This window comes from Limanda limanda, chromosome 2, assembly GCF_963576545.1.
Source record: "Limanda limanda chromosome 2, fLimLim1.1, whole genome shotgun sequence".
Lineage (NCBI taxonomy): Eukaryota > Metazoa > Chordata > Actinopteri > Pleuronectiformes > Pleuronectidae > Limanda > Limanda limanda.
In genome coordinates, this window is record NC_083637.1 from 14,886,384 (window position 1) to 14,909,285 (window position 22,902).

Sequence of the window (22,902 nt, forward strand, 5' to 3'; positions counted from 1 at the left end):
CCTAAAGTTAAAGTTTCCTTGCTTTAAATTTTTGATGTGGTAACCAACCAGGCCTTTTCCACATAATATATTCTGTCATGTCCCTGGAGGAAGAGCACAAGTGTAAATAGATTCAGTTACTGTGGAAACTGCGATGGGATTTCAGGCTTCTGGGAAATCTGTCACTAAACTGTGTTGTTGGCTGTTGTAATAAATTTGTATGAAGCAGTAGATGAAGTTGTCTTGAGTGAAAAGGGGCTGAAATATATAAGAATCTCCAGGAAATTAATGTGAGTCACTGTAATGTCTTCTGAAGTCAAAAACCACCTGTTAAACACATCTGTTCAATTTTGTCTTCCTTGTAAAAAAATATGGAAAACAGGGCAAGAAAAGTTTTTTGTTTAAGTTTTATTTGGAAAAAAACTGTTTTTAATCTGTATTGCAGTGTATGAGGTAGTTGGAAAGTCATCTTGTCACTTTAAAAATACGATTTAGAAATAAAATAATTAGTTTAACACCCTCTCCAACACTGTGATGTCACCCACTCAAGCCTCTACATCCTGTCCATTCATTTCCATCAGATACAAATGTCAGTAAACGTTTTTGAATATTTTAAAAGTTACTATTTCTATTGTTATTAATAATAATTACATTTTGAATGGACTTATTAGGATGTGCAGTGCAGAGATGAAGAAACCCGGCTGCTAGAGCAGGAAGAGAAGAGATTTTTGGGGCCTCAGAAGAACGGGCACAATGAGGTTTGCATTTCACTGATCAGGTTCAGTTTCCCGCTCCCTGTATTGTGCGCCCTGGCTCGCTGTCACACTGACACCACGGCTTACTGGCACTCTACAATGGTCCAGTATAAACCAATGTTAATATTGATTACACGCGTGCTTTTCCATCTATGACAAGTCAACAGGTCTGCTGGGAAAAAGACCACCTGGCAATCTGAATCAACAGTGTGGAGACCTCCCAGTGCATGTGCTGCGACTTATATACTTTACTTCCTGGTGTGTTTTCCGTATTCATCTGTTATTTCACCTCCTCCAATTTCTTCTCTTCCCTGTTTTTCCTTCATCTTTCCCCCCTCCGCAGCCCCTTCTCCATCAGATCAGGCCTATCTGCAGGCGGCAGTCGTCTTCCAGCAGCTGCGTGAGGAGAAGCCCGGCCGGCTTCAGCCTCTGCGCTATGGGAAGAAAACGGACACGCCACTGGCCGAGAGCGGAGACCAACCCACACAGAGACGGGCCTACCAGCTCGCCTTCAACGCGCTGAAATGTACGACCGCTCCGCAGGAACTCCAGATGTTCCTCATGTTGTCTGAGGGTTAAATGTTTCTTTTGTCAGATTAATGAGGAACCGCACACACACACTTAGAGAAGATGGATTGACTTAAATATAAAGTCAGTGGGAAATTAATTTGCAGCCATCGCCTACTACCTCTGCAGACCTCACCCAGCTTGTACAAGGCGGTCTTATCTCTATAATGAATAGCAGTGGAGCCGCAGCATGTGTCAACTCCAATATTCACTTCTGAATAGCAGCTTCCACTGCAGACTGCAGATTAAATAGTATATGGTCGTACATTTCCTTTTTTTTACATGTGGCTGCAAATTACTGGTACTGGAAGTGCAGCAAAGGTCTGTGCGGGAGGTGATAAGACACACATGCATGCAAATACGCACACACACACACACATACACACACAATGGCACATGTCTGCACCTTTACAGGAACCACACACACATCAGGGGAATTCAAAAGTTTGACACTTTGTTCGGGGGAATTTAATCTTTCATTTTATGACACCGCAAAACTTGACTCTCATGTTCATTCAAAATATGAGCTCGTTCGATGCGTGTTCATGCAAAGACAGTGGTGGAGAATGTGGCAGCGAAAGAGTTGTGACTGAACCACAGCTAAAAGAATAAAATGACTACATGGGCTCAATTGGAAACTCGACTCGAAATTAATGCTAATTTGCTCATTGACTACTAACATGTTTAACTTTATTAAACAACAATATGTGCCGCTGTAAATCATTTCTACTTGAGGACAAGTTAGTTGGCACAAACATGTTGAATCAGATTTATTCATAGAGTTAATCAGAAACAACAGGAGTTGAGCAAGAGTGCTTTACAATTATTGCAAAGGAAAAGCAAGTAGAGATCTAAAGAAAGTGAAATGAATGAAAGAGCAAAATGGAGTTAAAGACCAAAGACGAGAAAAAACATTAAGGAGAATAAAATCACTATAGACATAAACAAAAATCCAGATCAGACTGAACTATCAACACATAAAATACTCAGTGGATTTACCCACCTTAATTTTTGGAATGACATGTCGGCTGAATCTTTATGAATTAAATTCTCAAATAAACAAAACTACATTTACCTCAATTCTGCGGAGCGACGATTGTAAAACTGTGCATGTTTAAAATAACAGAAACATTTCACCAGAACACCAAAATAAAACGTTGCTGTTTAAAATCAGCATGTGCAGTTTTCAATCTGCGCCCTGTACACATCTCCTTGGACGGTCTCAGAAAGAGGACGACTCGATCCCTGTCCATTAACACTGATGTGTTTTGTTTTTCTTAGACCAAGATTTACTGGAGGACATCATCACTGACAGCTGCTTCCACACCTCGCAGCAAATTGTGAGTCCTGCCAGATTTCTCAAGAGTGACCACAAACCCAGAACTTGTTGAAAACACTGAATAAGGGGCTATCTGTCGCCAAATGAGGATAGCTGTGATCTCTCTGTCCGAGCGTGCCCCCCTGAATGGGTTAAAACCCTGGTGAGGGAGACAGGGAAGCAGTTAGAGGCCATTTGTATTCAGACCTGTGCATCGTCTGGGCCGGTTCTAGGTGGCAAATGATGCATACAGGGGAGCGACAGACGCACCCTCCAACAGGGAGACTGTAAATGACACAATAAAACACTGCAATGACACACACATGGACAAAGAGACACACTTATGTAGTGTGTGTGTGTGTATGTAAATGTTGACTTTATTGAGGGATGGGTGAAACACACCGAATAGGCTGACGGGCCGTTAGTCTGCAATTGTGACTATAAAAACTGCCATACAGCTGTTTGTTATTCTCACACTCACCTCCCACACACACACATACACACACACACACACACACACACACACACACACACACACACACACACACACACACACACACACACACACACACACACACACACACAGGTGAAGGGACAGAGAAGCCATAAAGCATAGACACTAAAGTCTGATAAAAGATTTGCTCTTTTCTTTTCCCTGAGGTGATTCCTAATCAATACTTTTATGTTAACAATGAATCACTTGACTTCTTGCATATGAACAGAGACACAGAGAATGATCACCTGACTCTGCACTTACCCTCAGCTCAACTGAGCATTTTTAGCATCGTTCAACTCCTTATTCTGGTTTTAATGCTGTGGTTCAGTCTCACAGCTCTAATCAGTTCTGGTTCCAGACGGTACAAGCTGCAGGTTTCAGCCAAAACAGAAAAACTCACTCCTCATCCCCAGCCCTTAGAAGAGAGGAGTTCAAGAAGGCCAAAAAAACACGATAAGGAGAAAACTCATCAGATGTCCAGAAAAAGCATTATGAATTAAGGATAATGGCTGTATCCTCTGAAGGCGTATAGAAGGATAAGTCTCTGACGCCCCCAAATGACCTAATCAATCAGTTAATGCTGGTTTGAATGGGACGATGGCAATATCGATGGCGATGATTAAAATATTGATGAAGACCTTATTGATTATGATCACAACTTACAGCTATAATGACGTGAATAATGTAAGCGTCCATGTTTTGCAGTCCGCTGACTTGTTGCCCCTGGCGATGGTGATGCTGTTCGATTTCCAGGACCGAAAGTTTACGCTGCGTGAACAAACAGCAAAGGAGCTGGAAGAGCCTCTACAGGAAGTCAGGGAGCTGGAGAGGAGTCTGTACAAGTATGTGTGTGTTTGTCTATGTGTAGATGTTGTAGATGTGTTATATTGCTGCTCCATAAATGTTTCATCAGCTCCATGTTAATATTTTTCCTTTTTCACAGGCGTAAGACCAAGCTGGCAGCATCTCTGGCTCGGTGCCGGGTGAAACTGAATCTGCAGAGCGTCTCCTGTTTTCTTTCTGATTCTGTCAGGACCAAACAGCACCGAGCGAAGCGTCTGCCACTGTTCGCTTGGGTCAACACACGGAAGAGCAGGTATGAGAGCTAAAAGTTATTCTGCTCTTTGCTTTGAGGGGAAAATATTGTTCAAAAAAATGTTAAATCGTTCAACCTGCCATTAAAGTGCCGGGATTGAGACATAGACGTATTTGTTTGTGCATTTTATAGTTTTCCACTGGTCTTGTTTGCCTCACACTTAACACTCCATCAGTCTGTGTGTGTATTAATCTGCTGGGATTACACGGTGCTCAGCAGCACATGTTGTTGCAGGGCCAGGGTAATGGACTGTGAAGTTCATTGGGGCGTCTCCATGGTTTCAGGGTAAAAAAAAAAAAAAGGCTCCTGTGGTCTCTTGCTGTTGAAAAAAACAGGTCACTTATGTATCTATATCACACTGTAAATGTCCTATATATGGAGATTTTTTTGGGTCAAATATAACAGAATTTAAATCTTGTCCTCCATAGTGTGGAAGAAGTGTGTGAGGCGCTGCACGTTGCCGGCTTGTGTGAAGCTGAAGACACGTCTGACCTGAAGGACCTGGCGTTCTGCAGGGACTCGCTCTGTCCCGACACACTCGTCTTCTCCTGGCAGCTCGTCGCTCGGCTCCAGCACAGCAGCCTCACTGCCACACGTGTCCTGAACATACAGGTAAATCTGTATCATAGAGCTAAAAATATGTTAAAGAAACAAAACAGATTCCCAGATGAGGAACGTGCTTCCCTCTGTCAGGAGCACGTGTTTGAAAGTGATGTTTGAATACAGTTAGCAACTGACTGGGGAATGTTGCTGAGGTAGAAGCTAGGCCACCATTTTCAGAGTGAAAATATAAAAGTAGTTTATTTCATTCACCCTGTATTAAACTTGTCCCATTGAGATACAATATGAATATGATCTGAATGAGTATAGATTTAAAGAAAACGTAAGAAAACAGATTTGACCTTTTCTTATGAAACATCAAGGACATCTGTTGTCTCTGCGTCCACTTTACTGGAGTCCACCACATCTATAAGATAAATTCATATTCAATTATTGTGTTTAAAGAGTAAAAAAAAAACAAAATGCTCACTGGAAGTTTCCTAATCAAATATAATCAGAATGTAATGTAATCAATTATTTCATATGCTGGTTAATGGTCTAATCTTAGTCTCTGTTATGAAAAAAAGCTTTTGCTGTTTTCAGTTCATGTGAAGTTAAAAGTTGTGTAATTTGTGTAATTTGTGTAATGGAGTTTAAAAAGGAAGTTTGCCTCATACTGCACTTGTGTTATGAGCATCTCTGCACGTTTGTGTGTGTGTGTCTCTACAGGACAGGAGTGTGTGTGTGGCGGTGAGCGTGTTACGCCCCCTGCTGTTTGATAACGGTGACGTCCTGCTGGTGGGGTCTTTCTCTGCTGTGACTGTGGCCCACGTGGCTGTGGTGGCCTCCGCCCGCTCGGGCCGAGTGCTGGTGTGTGGTGGTGACCACACATCCTCTCAGGTGGGGGAGCTTCAGGGCCTGCTCGGAGACATGGACATCAAGAGTGAGTGATGAGGACACAGAAAAGGATTGAACATAAAAAGGTCTGGTGAATCCAAATCGATTGATATTCCACAATCCTCCCACTGTAGATGTGCGGATCCTGTCGGAGGCATTCAGTGGTCTGAGCGAGTGGGACGCCTCCGTCCAGCGTCTGAAGGTCATCATGGTTCTACCTCAGTGTTCATCCTCTGCCCTCCACGACCCCGTGCCCACCATGCACAGCGAACATGGGAGTATGTACTTTGAGGGAAGAAGGGATGAAACTACAGGCGCTGAATTCCCCCAGACCTTAAACATCACATACCTGCATGATAAAAAGACATCATGTGCCAAAGTAACCCTTCTTTGCCAATTGTTAAGCATCATGGTGGAAAGATTTTTCAGTCCGGTTACACAGTAACACCCTGCAGCCAATGGGACGAGGATCCAAACTGGACTCGGACATTCACCATGAACTCAAACACATCTGATCCGACCCAGAGGAGAATATTTACAAGCTTCCAAAGAGGCGTTATAGAGAACTGACTTAATAGGGAGCCCAGACTTTCTAACCCAAATTAGACCGTATATAACTGTATATCAGGCATTTTACATCTCCCACAGCCATTTGCCCTTGTGGACTTATTGGGAGTGTAGAATATAAATGCAGCCATATAACTGTGGGCCGTAAAAGAAGGAGGACAGAGGACGTAGAGCAGAGATGGAAAATGTATATTACAAAGTGAATAAGTGAGTAAAAAACAAATTAACAAACGGAAAATAAAGAATTCTAAAAAATATTTCTGGTTATATGCAAAGTCAGTGTCTTTGCATTCAAATTCTAATATAAGATGAAAAAAATAGCTAAATGATTTTATTCTATTGACAGACTGGGATCTGCTGTCAGACTTGTCTCACGGTTCTGTGGCCCAACGGAAAATACACATGATGGCCGCCCAGCAGGCACGACTGTTAGCGCACACCCTGACCTGTGAGTGGACCACACACACACACACACACACACACACACACACACACACACACACACACACACACACACACACACACACACACACACACACACACACACACACACACACACACACACACACACACACACACACACACACACACACACACACACACGATCCAGATTAACACACATGTCTGACTCCTATATACAACACACTGGCCTGATAATAAGATGTCAGCAGAATTTATTCTATTTTTGATACAGTTCCTTCTCTCCTGTTCTCCATCTGTCAGTCCCCAAGGTTCAGACGGTGGTTTACTGCTCACGTTCAGTTTATCCTGAGGAGAACGAACAGCTGGTGAAAAGAGTGTTAGACAAAACACACACTCATAGCAAACTGCTGCCCTTCAGGTAACACAAACACACACACAGCTCTCTCTTTGTGCAAGTGTTGGGTTTCCGTCCATTAAGTATTTAACTATGCAGTCACACTTTTCAGGACTTGTCCACGGGCTCAAACAACAGTGACGAGAAATGTATGTGTGAACTGTTTCCTCTTCAAGCAAAACATAAAACTCTGGGGTTTTTAAAATAGCACAATTAGATATAAGATACATAAAACAGATTGTCAGCCTCCTTCACTAACGTCACTGAGACACACAGAGACACCTGATTGGCTGCACACAGGGATCTTCACCTGCTTCCCTCAGAAGAACACTGAAGCTGAGAAGCTGTTGCTCTCGGTCACGTTGCTCATGCTGTTGTATACATTCATCCATCAAGGTGAATCATAACCTGTTGGCTTTAAGCAAATGTAACAACTTTGCTGATAACCCTATGGTGGTGGTATTGTAACTCATTGTGACACTGGTGCTGTGTGAAATCTGAAATAAAACACACTAACAACACAAGATTCCCTTCATCATGCTCACCTCAAACTCGAACTGCAGGACTGGTGACATCATTCATTTAGAAAACAAGCCTCCTCTTGCAGACTGTGGTTAACAGGATTGCTTTGAGTCCTCACGCCAGATAAATGAAGAGTGTTAGATACGACACGCTGTGCATGAGCTGAACCTGTAAACGTCCTACACAACGAGCTCAGATGAAGAGATGCTCGTGCAACATCTGCAAGTTCCTGCAGAGAACACTTAGTAAATAGTGACGTGTATAATATACAGTGTAATGGAGCGCTACAATGTCCGGCATGTATTGTGATTGTATGTGTTTAAGTGCGAGAATGAATCAATGTCCTTGTGTGTTTATGTGTGTTTGTGTGTGTGTGCATGTGTGCGGTGTAAAGGATCAGCTGCCGTTGCCATGGGGACTATAGTTAATTCTACAGTTGGAGTAAATGGGGCGGAGAGAATTTCAGAGTCGGTTTCCCACCTGCTTCTCCTCAATCCGCCGCTTTAGAAGAAATCCGAACGCCATTACTTTTGGTCACACTCGCTCTTCTATCAGCTCAGTGACGTGCAGCGAGGAGAGCAGCAGCTGTGTCACCTGTGTGTTCCACGACCTGTTCAAAGGAAACACAGAGCCGACAGCACGGTGGGGTTTTTTACGAGAGCTGCCACGAGTCTGCACCAAAAGAAATGAAGCAGCTCGCCTGTTAAATACAAGAAGGTGGAAGACATGATGAAGAACCTGTGAGAAGAAAGACAAGATGTAGAGTCACCCCAAGTCCAGCAAGGACGTTATTGGACTCTATAGCAAAACGTATCAGCTCCAATCAGCTTCACTTGAGTATATAAATGTGCTGTTTTATCGCAATTATGTCTCAGCTGAAAGATTAATACTGTCATTCAATTTAAAACTGCAAAGATTACAAATTTACACTTTTTCAACAAATGTGACTAAAACAATTATCCTCAAAGATGTTTTTTGGTAATTTTAGGTTGTTCTTATCTATAAAACCCGTGTTAAATGCCATGATTGACGGCTGAGACTTACTCGCAATTGGTCGAGTCCATGTATCGGTGTGTAAACTCCAAATGACATCCAGACCACAAGATGGCAGCGTTCGTATGGCTCCATTGTTGTACACAGGCAGGAAGTGGAGATGCGTCCTCCATCTTTATTTATAATCATTGGTTTGTGTTCACGATCTTTTTTTATCATGTTTGTATGATAATTGATGCTAAATGATGCATATTGGCACAATATGAAAAGCACCTGAAGTGTGAATGTCGTTAGTGTTGTATGTGGTTAGTCAGTGGAAGGTTTGACCTTGTCACATGGCAGCAGATTTAGAAAAACTGTTAGTAAATTTGTATAACTCATCCTGGAAGACAAGCATTTCAACCTAAAGGTGGCGCTAGATGAAAAGTCAGGGGGTAGATTTTAGAATGTTCTGCAATATGACTGTCAAAATGATTCAAGGTATATAAGTGTAATGTCCTGAACCCGTCCTCCTGTGGAGCACCACGACAGCCATGATGATTTAGATCTTTGTAACAACTCTCCTCTGCTCCTCTGCTCCTTCCTCAGGGTGAACGGCCCAATTTTCCCGGTCGACTCCGAGTCAGGAGACGCCACCGAATCCAAGTTCTTCAGACTCGAACCCTCTCATGTCACCAACGGCTGCTTCTTGGCCAGACTGTCCCGACAGGTGAGAGAGCTGAGCAGGGGGGGGGGGGTGTGAGACGAGGAAACAAGAGAGAGATGTAGAGGACAAGGCTCTGTCTGGAGATGGAGGGGTGGGGGGGATAGAGGTGTGTGTGTGTGTGTGTGTGTGTGTGTGTGTGTGTGTGTGTGTGTGTGTGTGTGTGTGTGTGTGTGTGTGTGTGTGTGTGTGTGTGTGTGTGTGTGTGTGTGTGTGTGTGTGTGTGCGCGTGTGTGCGTGTGTGCGTGTGTGTGTGTGTCTGTGTGTGTGTGTGTCTGTGTGTCTGTGTGCGTGTGTCTGTGTGTGTGTGTGTCTGTGTGTCTGTGTGTCTGTGTGTGTGTGTGTGTGTCTGTGATTGCTTTGCGACAAGACCAGGAGTGCTGAGGCTGCACTTTTTTACTTTCTGTCTGCTGGGAGGTCAGTCGGCTCTGCTTGTCTGCGCACGCACACACACACACGCAAACACACACACACACACACATACACACACACACACACACAGACACAGACACACACATACACACACACACACACACGATCCCTGAAACACTGCAGCATTATTCCAATACTCCATAAAAAAAGAGACAAGCTAGAGATGATATACGTCTGACTTGAGAGCAAAGATGAATTGATAATTCTCTGTATAATTTGACCAGCCCTCCCTCCATCCCTTCATCCCTCCATCCATCCATCCAGTCTTGTTGCATCACTTTCTTGCTCCCTCTGTTTGCCCCCTCCTCTTTCTTCCCTCCTGCTCAAGTCATAAAAAGAAGAAAAATACAACAGAAGGAAATGAGATGCGGCTCGTTTGATCCCCTGCAGCCCGAAAAAAAAAAAAATGGTGCAGAGAGGGGAATGTGCCAGGGTGTGTGTGTGTGTGTGTGTGTGTGTGTGTGTGTGTGTGTGTGTGTGTGTGTGTGTGTGTGTGTGTGTGTGTGTGTGTGTGTGTGTGTGTGTGTGTGTGTGTGTGTGTGTGTGTGTGTGTGTGTGTGTGTGTGTGTGTGTGTGTGTGTGTGTGTGTGTTCACATCTCTCCAAAACACACAAATACATACACCCAGCCACAGACCCTCACCCAGGTTGCAGTGCAGTAATTCAAAATCGAATGCTCATGTATAATTAGATCCACGCTCAGTCCCTCAGTGAGTCGAGTCACATGAGAGCTGCAGATTCCGTTACAGTGACACGTCCGAGGTGGTTCACTGCTGCTGAGATGAATGGATCCACTCGTCACTCTGCCCTGCTGGATGAAGGGACGGGAAACAGATACGTGGCAGCGTGGAGAGACAGGAAGAGCAGGGGCACGACAACATGGAGGCCCCTTGGAAACGGTCTTTGACAAAACAAAGACACAAAACTGACAAGCTATTATCCTTCAATCCTTTGTCGTCCCAATTTCATCACATTATTGTTAACTTTGGCAACATGAACGAAAAGCTTACAAATCACACAGAGACATTCAAATTTGAAATTAGGCTGTTGGGATAGTTGGTATTGGACAAATTCAGCATTTACATTTATAAATGGTCTGTATTTAGATAGTTTCTCGTCTGGATTAGTTGTTCACACTTTATAAAAAACACTTTATGACAGCATAATTAGTTTTAGAATAGATTAGTTAGAAATGACAAGTGAGACATTAAAAAGATGCATTAGCAGTGTTTTATCTGGACACAGAGGGAGGAGACAGAGGGAGGAGGACACAGAGGGAAGAGGAGACAGAGGGATGAGGACACAGAGGGAGGAGGAGACAGAGGGATGAGGACACAGAGGGAGGAGGAGACAGAGGGAGGAGGACACAGAGGGAGGAGGACACAGAGGGAGGAGGACACAGAGGGAGGAGGACACACAGGCAGGAGAACACAGAGGGAGGAGGACAGAGAGGGATGAGGACAGAGAGGGAGGAGGACACAGAGGGATGAGGACACAGAGGGAGGAGGAGAAGGAGGGGGGAGGACACAGAGGGAGTACACAGAGGGAGGAGGACACAGAGGGATGAGGACACATAGAGATGAGGAGACAGAGGGAGGAGGACACAGAGGGATGAGGACACAGAGGGAGGAGGACACAGAGGGATGAGGACACAGAGGGAGGAGGAGACAGAGGGAGGAGGAGACAGAGGGAGGAGGACACAGAGGGAGGACACAGAGGGAGGAAGACACAGAGGGAGGAGGACACATAGAGATGAGGAGACAGAGGGATGAGGACACAGAGGGAGGAGGACACAGAGGGATGAGGACACAGAGGGAGGAGGAGACAGAGGGAGGAGGACACAGAGGGAGGAGGACACAGAGGGAGGAGGACACAGAGGGAGGAGGACACAGAGGGAGGAGGAGACAGAGGGAGGAGGAGACAGAGGCAGGAGAACACAGAGGGAGGAGGACAGAGAGGGAAGAGGACACAGAGGGAGGAGGAGACAGAGGGAGGAGGACACAGAGGGAGGAGGACACAGAGGGAGGAGGACACTGAGGGAGGAGGACACAGAGGGAGGAGGACACAGAGAGAGGAGGACACAGAGGGAGGAGGACACAGAGGGAGGAGGACACAGAGGGAGGAGGACACAGAGGGAGGAGGAGACAGAGGGAGGAGGACACAGAGGGAGGAGGACACAGAGGGAGGAGGAGACAGAGGGAGGAGGACACAGAGGGAGGAGGACACAGAGGGAGGAGGACACAGAGGGAGGAGGAGAAGGAGGGGGGAGGACACAGAGGGAGTACACAGAGGGAGGAGGACACAGAGGGATGAGGACACATAGAGATGAGGAGACAGAGGGAGGAGGACACAGAGGGATGAGGACACAGAGGGAGGAGGACACAGAGGGATGAGGACACAGAGGGAGGAGGAGACAGAGGGAGGAGGAGACAGAGGGAGGAGGACACAGAGGGAGGACACAGAGGGAGGAAGACACAGAGGGAGGAGGACACATAGAGATGAGGAGACAGAGGGATGAGGACACAGAGGGAGGAGGACACAGAGGGATGAGGACACAGAGGGAGGAGGAGACAGAGGGAGGAGGACACAGAGGGAGGAGGACACAGAGGGAGGAGGACACAGAGGGAGGAGGACACAGAGGGAGGAGGAGACAGAGGGAGGAGGAGACAGAGGCAGGAGAACACAGAGGGAGGAGGACAGAGAGGGAAGAGGACACAGAGGGAGGAGGAGACAGAGGGAGGAGGACACAGAGGGAGGAGGACACAGAGGGAGGAGGACACTGAGGGAGGAGGACACAGAGGGAGGAGGACACAGAGAGAGGAGGACACAGAGGGAGGAGGACACAGAGGGAGGAGGACACAGAGGGAGGAGGACACAGAGGGAGGAGGAGACAGAGGGAGGAGGACACAGAGGGAGGAGGACACAGAGGGAGGAGGAGACAGAGGGAGGAGGACACAGAGGGAGGAGGACACAGAGGGAGGAGGACACACAGGCAGGAGAACACAGAGGGAGGAGGACAGAGAGGGATGAGGACACAGAGGGAGGAGGACACAGAGGGATGAGGACACAGAGGGAAGAGGAGACAGAGGGAGGAGGACACAGAGGGAGGACACAGAGGGAGGAGGACACATAGAGATGAGGAGACAGAGGGATGAGGACACAGAGGGAGGAGGACACAGAGGGAGGAGGAGACAGAGGGAGGAGGACACAGAGGGAGGACACAGAGGGAGGAAGACACAGAGGGAGGAGGACACATAGAGATGAGGAGACAGAGGGATGAGGACACAGAGGGAGGAGGACACAGAGGGATGAGGACACAGAGGGAGGAGGAGACAGAGGGAGGAGGACACAGAGGGAGGAGGACACAGAGGGAGGAGGACACAGAGGGAGGAGGACACACAGGCAGGAGAACACAGAGGGAGGAGGACAGAGAGGGAAGAGGACACAGAGGGAGGAGGACACAGAGGGAGGACACAGAGGGAGGAGGACACATAGAGATGAGGAGACAGAGGGATGAGGACACAGAGGGAGGAGGACACAGAGGGAGGAGGAGACAGAGGGAGGAGGACACAGAGGGAGGACACAGAGGGAGGAAGACACAGAGGGAGGAGGACACATAGAGATGAGGAGACAGAGGGATGAGGACACAGAGGGAGGAGGACACAGAGGGATGAGGACACAGAGGGAGGAGGAGACAGAGGGAGGAGGACACAGAGGGAGGAGGACACAGAGGGAGGAGGACACAGAGGGAGGAGGACACACAGGCAGGAGAACACAGAGGGAGGAGGACAGAGAGGGAAGAGGACACAGAGGGAGGAGGACACAGAGGGAGGAGGACACAGAGGGAGGAGGACACTGAGGGAGGAAGACACAGAGGGAGGAGGACACAGAGAGAGGAGGACACCGAGGGAGGAGGACACAGAGGGAGGAGGACACAGAGGGAGGAGGACACAGAGGGAGGAGGAGACAGAGGGAGGAGGACACAGAGGGAGGAGGAGACAGAGGGAGGAGGACACAGAGGGAGGAGACAGAGGGAGGAGGAGGACACAGAGGGAGGAGGAGACAGAGGGATGAGGACACAGAGGGAGGAGGAGACAGAGGGAGGACACAGAGGGAGGAGGACACAGAGGGAGGAGGACACAGAGGGAGGAGACAGAGGGAGGATGAGGACACAGAGGGAGGAGGAGACAGAGGGATGAGGACACAGAGGGAGGAGGAGACAGAGGGAAGAGGACACAGAGGGAAGAGGACACAGAGGGAAGAGGACACAGAGGGAAGAGGACACAGAGGGAAGAGGACACAGAGGGAGGAGGAAACAGAGGCAGGAGGAGGACACAGAGGGAGGAGGAGACAGAGGGAGGAGGAGACAGAGGGAGGAGGAGACAGAGGGATGAGGACACAGAGGGAGGAGGAGACAGAGGGAGGACACAGAGGGAGGAGGACACAGAGGGAGGAGGACACAGAGGGAGGAGACAGAGGGAGGATGAGGACACAGAGGGAGGAGGAGACAGAGGGATGAGGACACAGAGGGAGGAGGAGACAGAGGGAAGAGGACACAGAGGGAAGAGGACACAGAGGGAAGAGGACACAGAGGGAAGAGGACACAGAGGGAAGAGGACACAGAGGGAGGAGGAAACAGAGGGAGGAGGAGGACACAGAGGGAGGAGGAGACAGAGGGAGGAGGAGACAGAGGGAGGAGGACACAGAGGGAGGAGGACACAGAGGGAGGAGGACACAGAAGGAAGAGGACAGGGGAGGCTTTCAGGAGACTTATACTCTCAAATGTATTCGGAGATGATGACATAATGTTACTGTTGTGCATATGTACAAACTTTATGAGTGTGTTCGCTGCAACTTGTTTTCAGCTTAAAATTAGTTCAACTTAATATTCACTTTGAGCTCCTTGAATATTATGGGCATAAAAAGACTTCTGTCCCTTCTCCTCTCCAGGGTTGTGTCACGGCTATAAAATATCGTCTATATGATTTCACTGCCTCTGACATTACACACACTTTGCTCGGTGGGAATGTAAAAAGCCTTCAGCCCCTGTGCGAAGTCTCCTCTTCCTCCTCTGCAGGGTCACTTTATGACTGCACCTCTGCAGCCTGCTCTCCACGCTGCTGAGTTCCCCTGGAGACCTGTAGTCTTTTAATGTGTTGATAGCTCCACATCCAATCTAACTCTGCCCTTGCACTTTCAGGCCGATCCGACCAAGGTGGAGACGGTGCAAGACGTGCTGGCAAGGGCGGCAGCGAAGGGCCTCCTGGGCGGAATATTACCAGAGCAATTAAAAACTGGGAAAAAGGGGAAAAGCAAGAAGAACCGTGAACCCGGCGAGAGAGGTCGGCCCGAAGAGGAGAGAGGTGAAGGGGAGGTCAAGGGTAATGAGGAGGAAGAGGAGGGCAAAGGGGAGGAAGACGGAGGAAAGAGGAGAGGGGTCAAAGGGCGCAAGCGAAAGCTCAAACAAGGTCAAAAACAAATCAAAGCTCCTGCCGACGCCAAGCAGCTGACTAAAAGCCCCAAAAAGAAACCAACGAAGAAAAAAGGCAACCAATCAAATCCCACTAAACGTCCCTCAAAGAGCAAACAAAGACGAATCCCTCGGCTCACGCTGACCTTGATGTCCTCAGAGAAAACATCCAAGCAGTTGTCCCCCATCACAGCCCTGGCCCACAGGCTGAGTGAGACTCCAGTGACCGGGTCCCAGCAGACGCTCTCCAGCGCCCCTTCCTCTGCTGGGAGACGACCCTCACCTGCACCAACAGCTCCCTCCACCCCCCCTCCGGCCTCCAGGCAGCTGCAGGGACACAACACGCAGCCTGAGAGGGAAGAGAAAACATTAAGGGACGGAGACAAATCAGCGAGTGCGTTAAAGGCCCGGGGGAAAGTGGTCGGACCACAGGAAGTGAGGAAGGCTGCGAGAGGCTCGGTCCTCCCACCCATTCCCTCCCCGTCCTCTGGATCTCTACGCAGCAGGACGGGTAGTTCTCCGTCCCACACGTCCCACTCTCACCACAAGCACATGTCCACGTCCTCCTCCTCAGTGTCTCTGCCTGGATTATAGAGACGTGGACATTAGACTCACTGAGGTTCACTTCAATGACTCTGATGCTTCAGTCAGTGGGATTGGACAGAAAACTATTCCCATCCATCCATTACCTATACCACTTAACCTTTGAGTCACTAATCAATACATCGTTAAATCACTTCCCAAGTAAATGACATTCATGAATTTATATATGGTAAATTAATAATTTAAGTAAATTCTATTTATTTCAAGTATTTAAAAAGTTAAATTATTGTGTTTGTTTCTTTTGTTTATCTTCTCTTCAAGGGACGACAACTAAATTATTACCTGTATGCACCTTATTAACTTCGCAAATAAATATAGTAATAACGATTGGTTTCTTTTTCTGTGCACCTTTATGTCTTTAAACCAACATCATTTCTCCAAGTGAAATCCTCCTTGACAGCTCGTAACTTGTGTTCTGAGATGTTTAACGGAACCAGACTGATTTGTTCTTGGAATGTTTGAATGAATGTTTGTATTCATTTGCTTTTTTGAATGTGAGGTTCTCTGTGTTGGTCCTTGTTTGATGTGACTGAGGTGGGTATCTGGGACATCGGTAGCAGATGTTTGAGTTTTTCCTAAAAACAACAAAGTTTATTGTAAAAACTAAAACAGAGTGAGAAGGAGAGCAAATTATTTGATTGCTTCCTACTCCTTTCGAGCATGAGGCCAACAGTCCAATTTTAAAATGTTAATCCACTACAGCATTTTTTTTGGACCAAATTGCACACAATCATAAATATTAGTCCCCTAAAGACCCAACATTATTTTTCGTCAAAATTCTTTCATTATTCCTATGTGAATCACAGAAAGTGTTAAAAAAAACATCTCGCCATTTTAAAGACCTAAATCCACCTTCCTGTTCGGGTCGACAGCAAAATCTAATGTTTCTCTCCATGTTTCTTCCCCCAAGTTCCATGAAAATCCATTTAATTTAGTTAAACCTGCTGACAAACAAACAAGTGGTGAAAACATAACCTCCTTGGAGGAGGTAATAAACCGAACTTAATCGACCGAGAATGAGGAATCAATCAAAATGTCATTACTCGAGCCTCTAACACACAAACAGACACACAAAAGCCGAGCTGTGTATTTTATTATGCTGTTTATTCTCACAATTGGTTACATTGATAAAGTGTACAAATCAGTGAGCGGCAAACAGAAGCCAACACATCCATCTGTGGGAGATGGAGTGTGTGTTTGTTGTTGTTCTTTATGTGTGTGAGCTTGACAGAGATGCTGGGAGCCCAATGCTGTTTCCATCATCTTCCTCCTCCTCCTCCTCCTCCTCCTCCTCTTCCTCGTCCTCGTCCTTCTCAGAGCAGCAGTGGACGTCCAGCTCTCAGGACACTGTACAGGGTGAAGATATATTCCTTTATCTGCCTCGTTCTGCAAAGCGGAGCCTATTGTAGCGTTGTGAGTTTAACCAGGGACAGAGACGACGACACCGAGTCAAGAGACTTTACTTTGCCCCAACTAATAAAATCAGTATATACCTTTATAAAATAGAATAAATAAAATAAAAAATATTTCTGTTCAGTACGTACAGTCGCTCTCTCAAACTGTCCGAGGGCATGCAAGGCTTCTCTTTTCTTTTCTTTTTTTTTTACGACTTTCTGTTTTCTCCTCTAGAGATCAAAAGAATGCATAGATAATTGCTCAGTTAAATTCAGTATCAACTTAATTGACAGCTGTGACCGCCCCTCCGGTTATGTCATTATTTGCTCTGGTACTTTACTTATCTACAACAATGTATATCTGTATTTTACACTTTGGCCATTTGGTGAGTTCTCAAAAAAAGGCATTTCATTTCAAAAAAATAATGACATTCAAAAATGAAAAAAAACAAAAGTTAGCTTATGACAACAGGGTAATGCCAAATGTTACATTAAATTGATATTATGTACAGAACAGATTTAATTCATCTCATTCACATTTCAACATCCTCGTGATAAAAGAAAAGTGAGTTTTCTCAACAGAATCTCAATTATACTCCGGCTTCCTTCCTTGGTTTGTTATATGTGGAGTTAAATACTAACACAGATGACAAGCTGGACCCTCGGATGTAAAATCGGACCCTCAACTACGACCTGACGCTGTTGCTGCACTTGTAAAACTTCACTTTCTCTGCAGCAACACTCTACACTGTCATAAACCCTCACTCCGGCTCCTGCAGGAGGGATGCTCTCATCCTGAGATTGGATTTTTCTTACATAACCTGAAACCTGTCAAAAGTTTCAGTCGCCTGCTGACTGACCTCAGTTTGTGTCTCTTGTGTTCATTTAGGTACAGATGGAACATTCGGTTTCTCTTAAGATGGTTGATTTAACCACTTACTTCAACAAAAAACATCCTCCATCTGCTGAATGATAAATAAGAGATTAATCTGTTTCCTAGCGGTCCAGTCAGTTTGCTCTTCCTCCACCGATGAGGTTATATTTTCACCTCCGTCTACCAGTTTTTCAGCAGGATTACACAAAGATTGACAGATTTCCACGACACTTGATGGAAGGAGGGAATCGGTAAACGGTGTGGATGCAGGAATCTTTTTCACTTTGTTTCACATTCAATTTTCGGACACTGTCACTGATTTCTCTGGCCTTAATGCATGGCAAGAAATCAGACATGCATAGGGGACTGATATCTATGCGTGTGTGCAGTGCAGATCAAGATGAAAATCCACATCTCGCTAATTTAAATAGGGTTTCATAAGGGGACTGACTGTTGGGCCTCGTCATGGGAATGTGCCCTACTACTACTCAAACATTTTATCATACAGCAGACTGAAGATTTTTTCATCCAGATGTTTGAAGAAGTCTAAAAACACCTGTGGCATGGCCCTTGTCTTTGGACATAATGTTTAACTACAACAGTTACCTGTTAGTCGGTCATGCAGTTATACATTTACATCAAATCATATTCTCGCAGGTTTATTCCATTTCGTGACAACTTAAACTCTTCTGATTTTAAGTTCGTAAAAGGCCACTTAAAAAAAAAAAGACTCCTACTTCTGCCCCGTCTGTTTTCTACATCCAAACTTTGACAGGTGAGATCTAACAGCCAGATGTTCAGCATCTATCTGCCTCTACAGCCAAGAGAACTTTGTTAAAGAGTGTCTTGATGATCTGAGTTACAATAACGACCATCGCTAGTTATTACCATACACCCAGGTTCGTGATTTGTGTGAGAAAAAACAAAGCGTGTGATCTTGTGGCACTTATGAAACAAAGAAACAGGAAAAGACCGAGGATTCAAGTGAACGGACCCCTGGAGACAGATCCATAGCAGCTCAGGAACGTCCTGCTGGTCTGAGTCATCATGTCTCTGTCCTCTTCTGGAGATAAATAGACAATATCATCACAACCATACCAAGGTGGAAAGACACATTCCTCAAGTCTCCTTCCTTTTTCTTCCTCAGGGCGTTCTCATGCTACCAGTCCCCTTTTATTAGTGAAAGTGAAGTCTGAGAGGACTGATACCGGGGGGGATTTAAAGTCAAATTTCCTCCAGCATGTGTATCATAGAGCAGCAGCAGCAGCAGCTAACGTCTCCTCCGCTCCGAGCTGCAGTCTGGCACTGAGAGTGGGGGGAGGAGAGGAGAGAGAGAGAGTGGGGCGAGCAACAATGTTCATCCCTGCGTCTATTCCTCCGTTATGGCTGCAGTCTGTCATGTTCAGAGGGGTAACAACAGAAGAACGAAGGTGGACAGACGGCAGACGTGCGACGTGGTTTCGGGTGAACGGTCACCGCTCGTTCAGACGCACCTGGCTGATTCGTGCACATCGATGAGAAACAACCAGAAGAGAAGACGGGTTTGAAAAACACGGCGGCTTGTGATTCCTCGCCCCTCCGCTCTCTGAAAGCAGCAGCAGTGTGTTGATATCGTCTAGAATGATTCACGTTTCTATAAAGAAGTTCATGCAGGACCAGTTGAACAGATGAGTGTAGACTAACGGACAAATCAGTCTGTGGCAGCTCCCGTCATTGTTCACAGACACAATGGCTTTTCATTTTGCCTCCCGACCATTTACTTCCTCTCACATTACAGTCTGCTGTAGATGGTAAGAAGGAGGGACAGGGATTGGGGGGGTAAAGCCACTACAGACTAACAGGAAGCCAGGTGAATGGTGGGGAGGGGGGGGTGTGGCCAGGTTTGCAAGGTCATGCTGGCAGCACAGGCACAGACACAGATACAATAAGAGCACGGAGAAGTCAGCAGCTCTGCATGAAGGAGCACTTCCTACTTCTACCATATTCTTCTCCTCTTCTCCTCCTCTGTGCCGAGGGGGATGAGAGTTACTTCTATGTACATCAACACCTTCACGACCACCGTTCTCGTGGTCGTTCCTTCTCGACCGGGGTCTAGAGTCTCAATTCGTTGCTTTGAGGAGGCGAACTTGAATTGCTGCTCGAGAGCTGATGAAACTCTTGAGGTGAAATTCCAATTTGCTCCAGAAAAGTGAAGGAATCGTGACGGGGTTTCCCCGAATCCATGGGGGCTTTGCTCTGTTTTAGTGGTTACTGGGGTTTTTGGCAGCGAATGCGACTGGTTACCATGGTGACTGGGGGTTGTGGCAGGCAGTTGGTAGTGATTCACCGTGGTTACTGCGGCAACTCTGTGACGGGTCTCTTCTGTTTGAGGGTGTCGATGAGGGATAGGACTCCTTTCTTCACGCTGGTCGAGACCCGGCGGGACACCGAGTCACCAGGGGGGGAGGAGCTACAGGGCTTCTGGGTGGGAGGCCGAGCGACCAAACACTTCTGGTACCGCAACTGAGAGAGGGAGAGAGAGAGGGGGGGGGGGGAGGAAGGACAGGAGAGAGAGTTACAGCTGCTGAGTACACTACTGTGAGAGTGTGTGTGTGTGAGAGAGAGAGAATGGAAAGCTGGACTGGTGCTGTGATCGATAGTAATGACTGATGATTCCTGTCACTGTGAATCAGTTTAAGTGTGTGTCTGTGTGCGTGTCTGTGTGCGTGTGTGTGTGTTCTGATGTGTGATCAATAGCCCAGCCTGCAGCCGACTCATCTTGTGACTCACACACAGCAGAGATGAGGAAGATGAGTAACCTCTGCTGTAGGTAGCATCTCTGCTTATAACAAGAACTCCAGTGACCATAACACAGAACATAATATAATAACACAACACTGTAAAGGTAATTTGATGATTATAATGGTCGCTGATCTGAAAAACGTTTCCTACAAAGCAGAAAACAACAAACACTTAATAGAATCTAAAGCACTGAACTTTAAACTGCACTATAACTTACAGGGACTATATTCTATTCTTTTCTATTCTATATTCTAACTTTACTTCTCTTGATTTGAAATTTTACAAAAGCACACCACAGCTTTGACACAGGTTCCCATCAAAACCTGAATAAAGCATCTGTTGTAATAAATAATATAATAAACATCCACCTGTCGGACTGAGAACTTAAACTAAACTACAGGCAAGGACATTCACTCACAGAACAAGTCTGTACTTTCAGTTGAATTATAACTTTCAAACTTTTAAGCTTTTATAGATTTGGTTGTTATAAACTCATGGATACGAATAACTTGTTTGCTGTCTTGTTTTATGCTTGAATTTTATGGGTGGCATCTGAAAACAAGGGAAAATCGTTTCACACTGATAGTTTTATATAGCTCACATATTTTCCCTTCAGGTAAAGTCCAACTTGAGTTTGCATTCATTCTAAGTAACAACCCCTGATCACACAACTGTAGAGGTAAGAAAGTCAGTAGAAAGTTTAGTTGTGTGTATTGATTTGTGTTTCCGAGCTCTTGTTTCCAGTGACTCACCATGCAAGCTGCCTGCACGGCCTCGGACACACTCCCAGCATTCGGGTCACACCAGAAGATGTGACAGTCATAGCGTTGGCCGCCGGCGTCCATGATGAAGGCAAACGTGTGCACGTCATACCCAACGCCCATGAAGGACAGGAAACGCACACGACACTCCACCAGCACTTCTTCTTCAGCCTGCTCAGACACATTGGATTGTGAGAAGTTGAGCACATTGCATTTATAAGTCACATTTATCTGGATTTAGTTTAATCAAATGTTCTACTGAAGCACGGAGGAAACAAAAAGATACAAAAAAAAACCATCAGCCAACATTTACATACATTCACACAGGAGAGCGACCCAGTAAAACTGCAGCCTCCTAATAAACAGGTCCAGTGGAGCAGCTGAGCTTTAACTGTCCCTCTGTTAAAGCTTTAATGCATAACTTATTTAAATGAGACGGGAAACAGGTAATTTGATGTCGTCTGCATGGTCGAACATTGTTAACTGTGCTGAGTGGAGCTGCTGTCCACGAGCTGCAGTTTATCCATTCATTCAGGTGGGAAGCAGCTTTCTTAATCTGTGAGTCTACAGTGTGAGATATACATGTTTTCCAAAGTTTTGTAGTTTAATGCTAAACTGAAATGTCAAACACAACAAAAAAAGTTGTTGATTGAAATAAAGTTGCTGTCAGTCTCCTTATCCAAAGCTACACTACCTCCCTCCAAACAAGTAAGAGCCCAAACTCTTTATCATTCACTTTTACAAGTTCTTCTTTTTCAAGGTTTTTTATGTTCGGCAAAAGTCAAGTTAAGTTTAGAGGCCGACCAATAAGGATTGTTGGAGCCTGGTGCAACATTTTTTAACCAATATATCGCCTGATACAGCGTGTATTAAAAAAGATCTATGATGATTTTGTTATCAAACACTTGACATGACGAAGAAATGTAATCGAGGCTTGATATTTTACAGTTTAATCATAAACTTTATTATAAATATCTACACATAAATAAAACCCCAAAACAACAAAATATAAGGAACTTGAAATAAAAAAATAAATAATTCTTTCAAACATGAACAGAAATGCTCATCCTTTCTGCAGTACTCATTCTGTGAAATAAAAATAGTCATGTCTGTGAATATAAAAGCACATATCGCTATGTCTGTGAAAAGCTCATGTCGTTTAGTATTATCAGACAATAGCTATATCGACTGGGCTCCGGTTAAGTCGTGCTGGTCATATGTTTCCATCAGTAAAATGTGGTTGCTACATGGCAGCTATGAGACAATCTCACAATCTCTGCCATGTTTGTTGTTGTTGGACATACATCATTGTAATCAACTTTCTTTACAGAAGAGGAC

General features: G+C 45.9%; 2 protein-coding genes across 3 annotated transcripts in view; one reads left to right on the forward strand and one right to left on the reverse strand.

Moving 5' to 3' along the window:
* The first annotated feature begins 732 nt into the window (after positions 1-732).
* On the forward strand, positions 733-16,028 carry LOC133018321 (putative methyltransferase NSUN7). Its single transcript, XM_061084657.1, has 12 exons — positions 733-737; positions 959-1,260; positions 2,583-2,641; positions 3,821-3,957; positions 4,059-4,211; positions 4,640-4,823; positions 5,481-5,694; positions 5,783-5,926; positions 6,562-6,663; positions 6,939-7,056; positions 9,136-9,256; positions 14,882-16,028. Exons 1-12 carry the CDS (start codon positions 733-735, stop codon positions 15,743-15,745), a joined length of 2,403 nt encoding a protein of 800 aa, XP_060940640.1. The 3' UTR covers positions 15,746-16,028.
* An 811-nt stretch (positions 16,029-16,839) lies between these two features.
* The window catches only part of apbb2b (amyloid beta (A4) precursor protein-binding, family B, member 2b), a 51,148-nt gene continuing 45,085 nt past the window's right edge, over positions 16,840-22,902 (reverse strand). For both annotated transcript variants that reach the window (XM_061090574.1, XM_061090583.1), the window contains 2 exons: positions 21,556-21,735; positions 16,840-20,524 (listed from right to left, as the gene is read on the reverse strand). In XM_061090574.1, the coding sequence (XP_060946557.1) occupies positions 20,354-20,524; positions 21,556-21,735 (351 nt within the window). In that variant the 3' untranslated portion in view covers positions 16,840-20,353. The remainder of the gene's footprint in view (positions 20,525-21,555; positions 21,736-22,902) is intronic.

Bases quoted from the DNA above. Each gene is read 5' to 3' on its own strand.
- LOC133018321 (XM_061084657.1), top strand. The intron at 4,824-5,480 runs GTAAATCTGTAT...GTGTCTCTACAG, and splicing joins CACGTGTCCTGAACATACAG to GACAGGAGTGTGTGTGTGGC. The intron at 6,664-6,938 runs GTGAGTGGACCA...TCCATCTGTCAG, and splicing joins GTTAGCGCACACCCTGACCT to TCCCCAAGGTTCAGACGGTG.